This window comes from Pseudophryne corroboree, chromosome 9, assembly GCF_028390025.1.
Source record: "Pseudophryne corroboree isolate aPseCor3 chromosome 9, aPseCor3.hap2, whole genome shotgun sequence".
Classification (NCBI taxonomy): Eukaryota; Metazoa; Chordata; class Amphibia; order Anura; family Myobatrachidae; genus Pseudophryne; species Pseudophryne corroboree.
The window spans coordinates 66,237,020-66,249,466 of record NC_086452.1 but is presented as its reverse complement, the minus strand read 5'-3'; the positions used below and the strand labels follow the sequence as shown (position 1 = coordinate 66,249,466).

The following is a 12,447-nucleotide window of genomic DNA, read 5'->3' as shown; positions in this document are numbered from 1 at the left end:
TCGTGTCCTACTGGAGAACAGATACAGAACCAATGAGAATTGGGAAAGAGGTCCTTGCCCTGACAGTTGGATTCTTCCAGCCAGTAGCTGTCAAGACTTGGGAGTACTGGTCTCTGTGTGGACTTTGTTGGCGCAGTAGCATACTCCCAGAGGTGTGTTGGGTTTATGTCTTTCCAGCTATGGAATAATTAATCTCTTCATCCACCAGCAACGAGTTGGCTCTGAGCTTGGCTTTTAAAACCCTGATTCTCCCAGCAGTCTGTGCCAGATAACTGAGTGGGTATATAGTGTCACACAACTGCAGTACCAAAATTCCTGTGTGTCTTTAAACTTGTAAATGGTGGCAACAAGTGTTTTCTACAAATCTTGCTATCTGTGTGTAACTCTGATCCTGACAGTTACCTTTGTTCTACCCGTATTTTCCTCTCCAGCCTTAAGAGGCCCATACATCTACTAGTAATTGCAGAAATTCCACGTTTTGTCAATGACTGGGTCGGGTCATCAGCAAAATTCAACATGGTGGAAATCCTCAATTCACCGATCCCAACCCAAAAAAATAAAAAGAGAGATAGAATGCTAGGCCCAAATCTAGGACCAGTTGAAAACAGAAAGACTTCTGGTTTTCTCATTATAAATTAACCTTGTTAGTTATTTAAGATCATGCTACACCATCATCTGCTAGACAGCTCCTACACCCATTGACTGCTGCTAGACAGCTCCTACACCCATTGACTGCTGCTAGAAGACTCCTACACCCATTGACTGCTGCTAGACAGCTCCTACACCCATCAGCTGCTGCTGCTAGACAGCTCCTACACCCATCAGCTGCTGCTGCTGCTAGACAGCTCCTACACTCATCAGCTGCAGCTAGACAGCTCCTACACCCATAAACTGCTGCTAGACAGCTCCTACACCGATAAGCTGATGCTAGAAGACTCCTACACTCATCAGCTGCTGCTAGAAGACTCCTACTAGCAGTCTCCTACACCCATTGGCTACTGCTAGAAGACTCCTACATCCATCAACTGCTGCTAGAAGACTCCTACACCCATCAACTGCTGCTAGATGACTCCTATACCCATTGACTGTTGCTAGACAGCTGTTACACCCATCAGTTGCTGCCAGACAGCTCCTACAACTATCAGCTGTTGCTAGACAGACCCTACACCCATTGGCTGCTGCAGGAAGACTCGCACACCCATCGGCTGCTGCTAGACAGCTCCTACACCCATCAGCTGCTGCTATGCTAGACAGCTCCTACACCCATCAGCTGCTGCTAAGCTAGACAGCTCCTACACCCATCCGCTGCTGCTAAGCTAGTCAGCTACTACACCCATCAGCTGCTGCTATGCTAGACAGCTACTACACCCATCAGCTGCTGCTATGCTAGACAGCTCCTACACCCACCAGCTGCTGATAAACAGTTCCTATCCTCCTCCACATGTCGATAGAAAGCTAGCCAAGGAACTATGCAGTAGATAAATAAATGTTAACTATAAAAAGCCTTATATCGCTGCAAAAAATGTAAGTTTTTTTTTTCCATCAACTTTTTTTCATCAGATCTACTTTAAATTCAGAATTTGCTTGTCTACATGTTAGAAAGGAACATTTGGTTCCTTACTGATATAATGTAACATTTTGGAGCTAATTTCTGGTCTGCAACATTAGCACTTTGACCATGAGGAAAGGAAATCAAAGTCGCTCTTACCAGCATGCTGTCCCCGCATTTCTCAGCCATTTTCCTAGAGGTAGGGAGACGCCTGACAAGTGACTACAGAGAAAAGTCACTTTCGTGAAGTGGAGCTTGCAGAGGGTGCTGCAGTTATATTGTCTGATCCCGTAATTCTCTGGGCTGGAAAGAGAGAAAAAGAAAAGTAAATAAGCATTTTATACAGGAAAGTACAACTTGTACCCCAGCATCAGAGGGAAATGATCGTAACAGATCAATAGTGAAATGTAAATAAAAGGTCATCTACACTGATGCGGTTGTTTTGCAATCCGGAACAGTAACCTATTAGATGGTGGATATGACAATGAGTCCCAGTAGTAACATCTAAGAAAGGCATTGATGACCTGATCTGCATGGGGTGAGGAGGTGACGTGATCAAGGTCACAGAGAAGAGATGAAACTGTAAATATTACCCCACTTAAGGACACTATGGGTATGTACACACGGGGAGATATTTTCTTTCGATTTTGACTATATAGTCAAAATCGCAAGAAAAGTTAGTGCAGATTGCAAGGTGAAAGTCACCTTGCGATCCCGATTCAATCCCGATTCGATCCCGATGTGCGGTCCCACCAGATCGGCATCGCAAGAAAAGATAGACCGTGCAGGTAAGTCAATCCTTGCTAGATCGGTGTACTATCTAGTTCATCTCACATGTCAATGACATCTCACATAAGCCAAAATCCTAAGCACACATGGGGGGTAATTCTGAGTTGATCGCAGCAGGAACTTTGTTAGCAGTTGGGCAAAACCATGTGCACTGCAGGGGGGGCAGATATAACATGTGCAGAGAGAGTTAGATTTGGGTGAGTTATTTTGTTTCTGTGCAGGGTAAATACTGGCTGCTTTATTTTTACACTGCAAATTAGATTGCAGATTGAACACACCCCACCCAAATCTAACTCTCTCTGCACATGTTATATCTGCCTCCCCTGCAGTGCACATGGGTGGTCATTCCGAGTTGTTCGCTCTGTAATTTTCTTCGCATCGCAGCGATTTTCCGCTAATTGTGCATGCGCAATGTTCGCGCTGCGACTGCGCCAAGTAAATTTGCTATGCAGTTAGGAATTTTACTCACGGCATTACGTGGTTTTTTCTTCGTTCTGGTGATCGTAATGTGATTGACAGGAAGTGGGTGTTTCTGGGCGGAAACTGGCCATTTTCTGGGTGTGTGTGAAAAAAACGCTACCGTTTCTGGGAAAAACGCGGGAGTGTCTGAAGAAACGGGGGAGTGTCTGGGCGAACGCTGGGTGTGTTTATGACGTCAAACCAGGAACGAAACTGACTGAACTGATCGCAGTTGCCGAGTAAGTGTGGAGCTACTCAGAAACTGCTAAGAAGTGTCTATTCGCAATTCTGCTAATCTTTCGTTCGCAATTTTACTATGCTAAGACCAGTAGGCGGCGGCTTAGCGTGTGCAAAGCTGCTAAAGGCAGCTTGCGAGCGAACAACTCGGAATGAGGGCCATGGTTTTGCCCAACTGCTAACAAAGGGGGTAATTCTGAGTTGATCGCAGCAGGATTTTTGTTAGCAGTTGGGCAAAACCATGTGCACTGCAGGGGAGGCAGATATAACATGTGCAGAGAGAGTTAGATTTGGGTGGGGTGTGTTCAAGCTGCAATCTAAATAGCAGTGTAAAAATAAAGCAGCCAGTATTTACCCTGCACAGAAACAAAATAACTCACCCAAATCTAACTCTCTCTGCACATGTTATATCTGCCCCCCCTGCAATGCACATGCTTTTGCCCAATTGCTACCAAAGTTCCTGCTGCGATCAACTCAGAATTACCCCATAGTCCATATCTCAAGAAAAGTTAGTCAAAATCTGTGCTATCTGGGCTCCAGGGAGTTCAAGGGTAATCGCAAGTGAAAATCGGGCATAGCAAGGATCTCACCGTGTGTACACACCCTAATTATTATTTGAAAACCTAGGTTGACATATTTTGACCCTTTACTTGCATTATTGACAGATTTAAATAATTTCTTAATAATTCATATAAAGCTTAACACAAGAGATTCCAGGCGTTGGCTATGGTATATGCAAGCGGCCGGGATGAAGGCGGTCAGCATACCGACGCCGGTATCCTAGCCGTCAGAATGCCGGCAGGGGTGAGAGCACAACATAGCCCCTTGCGGGCTCACTGCGCTCACCACGCTGCGGGCTTGGTGGCTCGCTACGTTCGCCACAGGTTCTATTCCCACTCTATGGGTATCGTGGACACCTACGAGTGAGAATAGCCCCTGTAAGCCGGGATTCCGGCTGTCGACATTGTCAGTGGTCGGGATTCCAGCGTCGGTATCCTGACCGCCAGGATTCCGGCTGCCGGCAATGTAGCCGCATCCCATTCCAAGAAAGAGGGTACTTGGAGAAGGATTCTTACACACGCTACAATAACTGAGCCGATCAGCTGATTTCTGTATGCTCCTTGCCTGATTCAGAGGTGCAAGCATTCGCAACTGCGTGTTTGGACGGAAGTGGATCTGCAAAAATATGCAAACGCATCCGCAATCGCTAATCAATTGCTGCGTGTGCAGTGCCACTCTGCCACATGCGCAGTACAAAATACAAATCACTGAACTGCGCAAATATCGGCATTGCGTACAATTCTGAATTAATCCCAGAATGTATATGCAGCAACCAGGGCTGATTTATCATTCCAAAACCGGTCGAAAATGTCCCCTTTGTGATGATCTTAGGAGAGATAATCGTTCATATTGAGGAAATAAATGACTAATGTGTACACTCGAAGCCAAATGTTCTCTAGCTCGTTTCATTGCTCAGAAAGCCGGTCGGATCGTTTAGGTGTGTGATATTAGACCTGGATACAGGGCCTCATTCATCTTTGTATGCAAACCCAGTGGTTTACATACAAATACAATGTTTGGGGGTAAGACGGGTGCAGAACGGGTCTTACGATGTTGCTCGCAGCCCCCTGTCAGCAGCATGTCCATTTGGGGGTTGAGTGGAGGCAGCACCTGGCACCGTTCTTCAAAACGAGAGGGTGTCACCCCTGTTTTGAATACGAGGAAAGGCTTGATAGTCTGGGCATGTTTACACTGGGAAAAAAGAAGATTAAGAGGGGACATGATAAACATTTACAAATATATAAGGGGTCAATACACAGAGCTAGCGGGGGATTTGTTTTTGGTAAAATCACCACAAAGGACACGTGGACACCCGCTTAGGTTAGAGAAGAAGAGATTTTGCACACAGAGACGGAAAGGTTTCTTCACAGTAAGGACAATATGTACTTGGAATTCCCTGCCTGAGACAGTAGTAATGGCGGACTCGGTCATTACTTTTAAGACTGGGCTACATAAATTCCTAATGGATAAGGATATACAGGGTTATGGTGGGTAAATCATGTACTATAGTAATAAAATAAAATAATAGTAAAATAAAAATAAATAAATAAGAGGAATCGATTTAATGGTTAATTATTCACCAAAGTTAAAATTAGTGATCTCCTACTGTAATATTTTTAAGACTAACAGGTTGAACTTGATGAACAATTCTGTGTCGTCGAACGTTGACTTCTTGGACCCCAGTGTCCGGACCTCTAAATGAATAAATTCTGGACTCACATGAGCACATTAATATCATGTGTGTCCAGCTCCCACAACACGTATGATCAGCACACAACATATATGAACAGCATACCATCCAAACATAACAGTTATTAGTTATTACATGCAAAATGTACAAAATAAACATTGTGAAAAAAATTAACCCGAGTGTGTTAAACGTTATGTAGTCATTAGGCCAACATAGTCAATGTCAACATTCAGAATGCCGACATGACGCTATGTCGACAGTCACAATTTCAACATCAGGTTTAGGGTTAGGCTGCAGTTAGGGTTAGGGCTCTAACAGTATAAAAACCTTATGTGGACATGCAGGCACTATGATCGTCGACATGTCACATGTTGACGCAACGTCCATGTCAAGATTTTGAATGTTGACATTTTGTACCACACCCGTTTTACTATGGTCCTAGTAGTAACAATTTACTGAACAGGTGAACTCAATGGGGGGAATTCAAGTGTTTAATCGCGCCCTATCTCCCGTCTAAAGTGACGGGAGATCGCTGGGCGATATTCTATTGTCCCCATTTATCACGCTGATCGCGCCCATATCTAAACGAATGGAAAGACGCGAAAAAGTCCCCCGTTTAGGCGTCCAAACGGGTCACTTTTCGCGCATTTTAGCTCACCACCCCTGGGGGTAGTGAGCTGATATGAAGGTTTCGCGCCCGCCGGCAGAAACATTTGAATAGCTACCGGCGGGTACGCACAGGTGAGGGGACCCTTAATAACATTTGATTTCCGCCCAATGTTTTCACACTTATGGTCTTAGCACCTTTTAACTCACTCGCTCGTCCTTTATCACTTCCACAGATTTCCCCAGACTAAAGTAAACATCTTGTGTACTAAAGGTCAGCTGAGATCTAAATGAAATAGAGAGGGTTATGGGATCCATACATCTGAGCCACGATTACCCATTCTGCCAGTGGCAATCAAAATATTCTGATCAGCGGACATCGATGATCATTTTTTTGGTCGGAAACAACAACTCGAGAATTTCCAACATGATCCTCCATCCAGGCATCGGCAGAATGGGGAATTTCCCCGATAGCTGCCTTATGTACAGTACGCCATCACTGTAATTGGCATTTTTTGTTTATTTTTCATTCATTCATTCATCCATCCATCCATCCGTATTTTCACTATTTGCACTTATAATGTTTGCACTTATAATGTTTGTAAACATTGGAGACATAGGCCCACATTCAGAGTTGATCGCTAGCTGCTTTCGTTCGCAGCGCGGCAATTAGTTGAAAAAGCGGCACTTCTGCGCATGCGTATGGGCCGCAGTACGCACGCGCAAAGTACTTTCACACAAAACTATATAGTTTTACACAAGGTCGAGCGACGCTTTTCTGTCGCTGTGTTGATCGGTGAGTGATTGACAGGCAGTGGGTGTTTCTGGTTGGTAACTGGCCGTTTTCCGGGAGTGTGTTAAAAAACGCAGGCGTGTCAGGTCAAAACGCAGGCGTGCCTGGGGAAACGGGGGAGTGGCTTGCTGAACGCAGGGCATGATTGTGACGTCAAAGCAGGAACTAAACTGAATGAGGTGATCGCAAGGTAGGAGTAAGTTTCGAGCTGCTCAGAAACTGCATGAAAATTTTTAAGCGCAGTTCTGCTAACCTTTCGTTCGCACTTCTGCTAAGATACACTCCCAGAGGGCGGCGGCCTAGCGTGTGCACTGCTGCTAAAAGCAGCTAGCGAGCGATCAACTCGGAATGAGGGCCATTGGCCAGTCGCCAGATCCACGCACGGTGAAAACACAATGGCCCTCGTTCCGAGTTGATCGCACCAAGCAACTTTCTGCTGCTGGTGCGATCAACTAATCTCCGCCTCTGGGGGAGTGTATTCTAGCATAGCAGGGCTGCGATCACTTGTGCAGCCCTGCTATGCTAAAAAAGTTTCACGTAAAACAAGACCAGCCCTGGTCATACTTACCCTGTGCGACGGATCCAGCGATGAAGGTCCCGGTCCTGACGTCAGACATCCGACCTCCAAACGCCTCGACACACCTCCCGTCTGTCCATCTTCTTGCGTTCGCCGATGCGATCACATTTGTCGCTGGTGTCGTCGTTGCCCGGCGATGATCATCGCCAGGCAACAACGCAGGTGTGCAATGCGTCCGCCGTGCAAAGAACCGCTGCGTGCGAACGGGTCGGAATGACCCCCAACAAGTACTAATATGAGGTGCTCAGGAAGACGGCTGCAGAGATAACACAGGCTTATCTGATAACGAGGGATCCTCCAAAGGTCAGGATTTCTTTAACCTTTCTTATTGTGGGTATGAAAATTCTAATAACAATTATAAAGAGTCATAAAAATGTGCAGTGTAATAAAGGTTTCAATTATAATGTCAATGATATGACTGAAGAACTCATGTAGCTTACAGGTCAGAGTGCACCTGTCATCTCAGGTATATGGGAAAAATAAAGACTTCAACTGAGAGCACATGAACACATACAAAACGGTTCATTAGATTCCTTTTCATTTCTGTCTCTTGGTAAATGCAAATTGATAAAAACTGTCTCTGAACATAAGAATGAATTGGCAGGTGAACCCCAAAGTTTGGAGAGTGGAAGAGTGAGGGTCACCCTCCCACATCGCGCCCACTTTGGGATCTGGTCTCTTGGTCGACAATGTCTAGGTCAACCACTATTGGTTGACAGTAAGTAGGTCGACATGGTTTCTAGGTCAATAGGGACTCTAGGTCGACATGACAAAAGGTCGACATGAGTTTTTCAAATTTTTCAAAAAAAAAGTTGAACTTTTTCATACTTTACGATCCACGTGGACTACAATTGGGAACGGTAACCTGTGCCGAGTGCAGCGGTAGCGGAGCGAGGCACCTTGCCCAAAGCATGGCGAGTGAAGCGAGCCATGCGAGGGGACACGGTGCACAAATTGGGGTTCCCCGGCCACTCTATGAAGAAAACTACACCAACATTTTTTTTAAAACTCATGTCGACCTTTTTTCATGTCGACATAGTACATGTCGACCTAGAGTCCCTACTTACTGTCGACCAATAGTGGTCGACCTAGACACTGTCGACCTAATTCTAGTCTATCTAACATACCACACCCGCCCACTTTATAGTGATATATACAGGAGTATTCAAGGCCACTATTCACAAAATTATGCAGGACAATGATGATGCAATCTGCGACACCCCACCACACCTTCCACTGGCTATTTTCTTCTGCCCTCTGGAATCTCCTATATAATAGCCCTGTGATTCTGTGCCTGGGTCTCTAACGCTGGGCGTGGCTAGGAGCTCTCATTGGGTTAGTGGCAGGTCTATCACACCCAGTACACAGCTGATTGGGCGAGAAACGCCCTCCCACATAGGTTACATCCAATGGGAGGCTCTGCCCTTTGCCTGCTGTGTGTTCACAGAGCACTATTAGCAATGGGACTGATGGAGCTGCAGCTCCAGCCCCACACCCCAAAATAGGCCCACTGCATCTGCAGCATCATACCCTCCAACAATTTACACATAAACATTGATACAAATTCGAAAAGGGGGTGTGGCCACGGGTACAGCGGCGTGGCCACACCCCTTTTCCTATACTTTCAATGGAAGCTTGGAGAGTCAAAAAACGGTACAGACCATAAAAAAAAGGGACTGTACCTGCCAAAAAGGTGCAGCTGGAGGGTATGCCACTGCATCTGCAGCAAGTCTCTGCGCTGTAGATAGGGCGAAAAACAATCCTTTTACTGCAGCGTCCTATGGGGGTCATTCCGAGTTGTTCGCTAGCTGCATTCGTTCGCTGTGCAGCGATCAGGCAAAAACTGGGCACTTCTGCGCATGCGTATGCAGCGCAATGTGCACGTGCGGCGTACTATTACAACAAACAATGTAGTTTTACACAGGGTCTAGCGATGATGCTTTTCAGTCGTAAAGCCAGCCGCAGAGTGATTGACAGGAAGTGGGCGTTTCTGGGTGTCAACTGACAGTTTTCAGGGAGTGTTCGGAAAAACGCAGGCGTGGCTGGCCGAACGCAGGGCGTGTTCATGACGTCAAATCAGGAAATGAATGGTCTGAAGTTATCGCAAGCGCTGAGTAGGTCTGAAGCTACTCTGAAACTGCACAACAATTTTTTGTACCCGCTCTCCGATCCCTTCGTTCCCACTTCTGCTAAGCTAAAATACACTCCCAGTGGGCGGCGGCATAGCGTTTGCACGGCTGCTAAAAACTGCTAGCGAGCGATCGACTCGGAATGACCACCAATGTCTTGCTGCCAGTCCACCTGCCCCCTCAGGCATCAACAATCCCCACTCCCTAGCCGTGCCGCAGGTGGAACAAAAGCTGCTGCGGCCACCGGCGTAGATGTGTATGAAAGTGGCGCAGAGGAAGACTTTCATAGCCCTCCCTGCACCGCATACTCTCAGCCCCAGAGCCTCCTCTGCGTGTGATGTCACAGAAGTGCCTCCCAGCCACAGCCACGCCCAGATCCCCAGAGGCCCTGACTCCGCAACACAGCACCTGGGCTGCCGGCCTGGAAGCCCCGAGATGGCTAATGTAACGGATAGAGAGGGTGATATCGCGGAGGGTAATGTCTGGACGCTGAATCAACATAAAAGGTGACAGTGCTGTGCAGTGCAGTGGGTGTGCAGTCAGGGCCGTTGCTAGAGTGTTTTGCGCCCCCCTGCAAACTATAAATTTGCAACCTCGCATACTTTACAAAGGCACAGCGCACATAATGACCCCTGTAGTAGAGACATTTACACATGTAACGCCCCCTGTACCAGAGACGCTTACACGCGAAACGCCCCCTGTACCAGACACGCTTACACATGTAATGCCCCCCTGAACCAGTGACGCTTACACATGTCACGCCCCCCCTGTACCAGTGACGCTTACACACGTAATGCCCCCTGTAGCAGTGACGCTTAAACACGTAATGCCCCCTGTAGCAGTGACGCTTACACACGTAACGCTCTCTGTACCAGTGCCGCTTACACACGTAACGCCCCCTGTACCAGTGCCGCTTACACACGTAATGCCCCCTGTACGTGTCGCTTACACACGTAATGCCCTCTGTACCAGTGCCGCTTACACACATTATGCAGCAGTCACACATACACACACAACAGACACATATATACAAACACACACACATACATACTGTACATACATTACACACATACACAGTCACACATATATACAGTATACACACACACACACACACACACACACACTCACTCTCTTTCCAGACACTTATCTAATGAAGTCTGGCTGGCCGAAGCTGTAGCAGCTCATCCTCCTGCTGCAGCATGGTCCCGTGTAGCTCCGCCCCTTACTCCCATCTAGCTCCGCCCACTTTGGCTCCCTCCCAGACACTGAATGTCACACAGGGGAGGGGAGTGGGGAGAGGTGGTTTTGTGCTGCCGGCGCAGAGGGGGAGAAAAGGTTTTGTGCTTCCCGCGCCGCTGCATGTGTGACAGCAGCCGGCAGCAGCAGGGATAGCAGCAGCAGCTCAGCACAGGGATGCAGAGCAGGGAGAACGTCTCTCCTTCCTGGCGCCTCCCTGCACTGCATCCCTTTGCTGAGCGGCTAGCGCCGGGCCTGTGTGCAGTGTCACTGACACTGCACAGCACTCTCACCTTTTACATTGATTCAGCCAGTCACTCAGTTCTGCCAGCCAGTCACTATTGTTATCACCAGTGTCCCAACGCGCCGCATTACAGGGAAGTAGACGCACTACATAAACTACAGCTCCCAGCAGCCCTTAGCGCCAAAGCATTCCACCCCTTAGGGCTGCTGGGAGCTGTAGTTTATTGCGTACATCATCTTCCCTGTAATGCGGTGCATTGGGACACCGGCGCAAACAATAGTGACTGCCTGCTGTGCGAGTCTCTGGGAGAGCCACTGCCAAAGGGAGGACTGCAGCTTAGCTGCTGACAGGAGGAGAAGCAGGATAAACATTACCCGCCCCTCCCCCACTCGCAGTACCTCCGAGCCTCATCCGCGGCACCCCCACACACCCCCTCCACCACCCGCGATAGCTCCGGACCCCCTCCCGCACCCGCAGCGACCCTGCACCCGTACCTCCCGCCGCACCACTGCATCCGCCCCTCCCCCACCCGGGGCAGCTCCGCAACTGCTCCTCCCCCACCCGCAGCGGCTCTGGACCACCACCCGCGGCACCCATGCACCCTCCCCCACCTGCGGTACCACCGCAACCGCCCCTCCCATGGCACCCCAGGATCCCATCCGCCTCTTCCCCGCACCCCCTACTCCCCCAACCAAAGCACCTACTAGGTGATTCACCAGGCCCTGCGTGCGCTGTTCACCCCGTTGCAAGGGGCTTCCACCCCTTAACCATTGCACGCCCCTTTGTTCATGCAATATTTAACCACTCACACAATTATGATTGGATGTAATACTCCATATAATAAAAATAATGCATGCCACAAGGGTGTGCAAGGGTTAAGGGGGCGTAGCCCCTTACGACGGTGTGAAGAGCGCCCATAGGGCGCGATGAATCACCTAGTATTATATATTTTGGGTAGCAGCAAACAATGACCAAGTGTGAAATAGAGTCCAGTAGTCAACACACAGGACAGGACTTCCCTTTACTAATGATACACTATAATATGCTTTGGTCACTGTAATATGACTGATTTATAGGTATCATTCCGAGTTGATCGCACGTAGAAACTTTTTGCTGCTTGTGCGATCAACTTGATGCCGCCTATGGGGGAGTGTAATTTAGCATAGCAGGGCTGCGATCGCTTGTGCAGCCCTGCTATGCTAAAAAAGTTTCCTCCAAAACAAGACCAGCCCTGGACATACTTACCCTGTGCCACGGATCCAGCAACGAAGGTCCTGGGATTGACGACAGACATCCGACCTCCAAACGCCTGGATCCGCCTGCTTTCGCCTCACCAAGCCTTGAAAATGATAAGTTGACGCCCAGAATGCCTCCCGCTGCGATCACTTTCTGCGCTGGCGTCGTCGATGGGCATGCGCATTGCGGGCGCCGCGCAGCCGCAGTCCCGACCCGTTCGCACCGCAGCGAAGAACCGCTGCGTGCGAACGGGTCGGAATGATCCCAATAATACAATAGGTTATAAAATAAAAGCATTAGAAACAGCAGAACTATTCTGGCAGCCACATTGATGTATTCCT

At 48.2% G+C, this 12,447-nt stretch overlaps 1 protein-coding gene across 2 annotated transcripts in view; it reads right to left on the bottom strand.

Annotated features, from left to right (window-relative positions):
• SLC6A9 (solute carrier family 6 member 9) overlaps positions 1-12,447 on the bottom strand; it is a 229,477-nt gene that overhangs the window by 165,192 nt on the left and 51,838 nt on the right. For both annotated transcript variants that reach the window (XM_063939480.1, XM_063939481.1), the window contains exon 2: positions 1,709-1,852. In XM_063939480.1, the coding sequence (XP_063795550.1) occupies positions 1,709-1,738 (30 nt within the window). In that variant the 5' untranslated portion in view covers positions 1,739-1,852. The remainder of the gene's footprint in view (positions 1-1,708; positions 1,853-12,447) is intronic.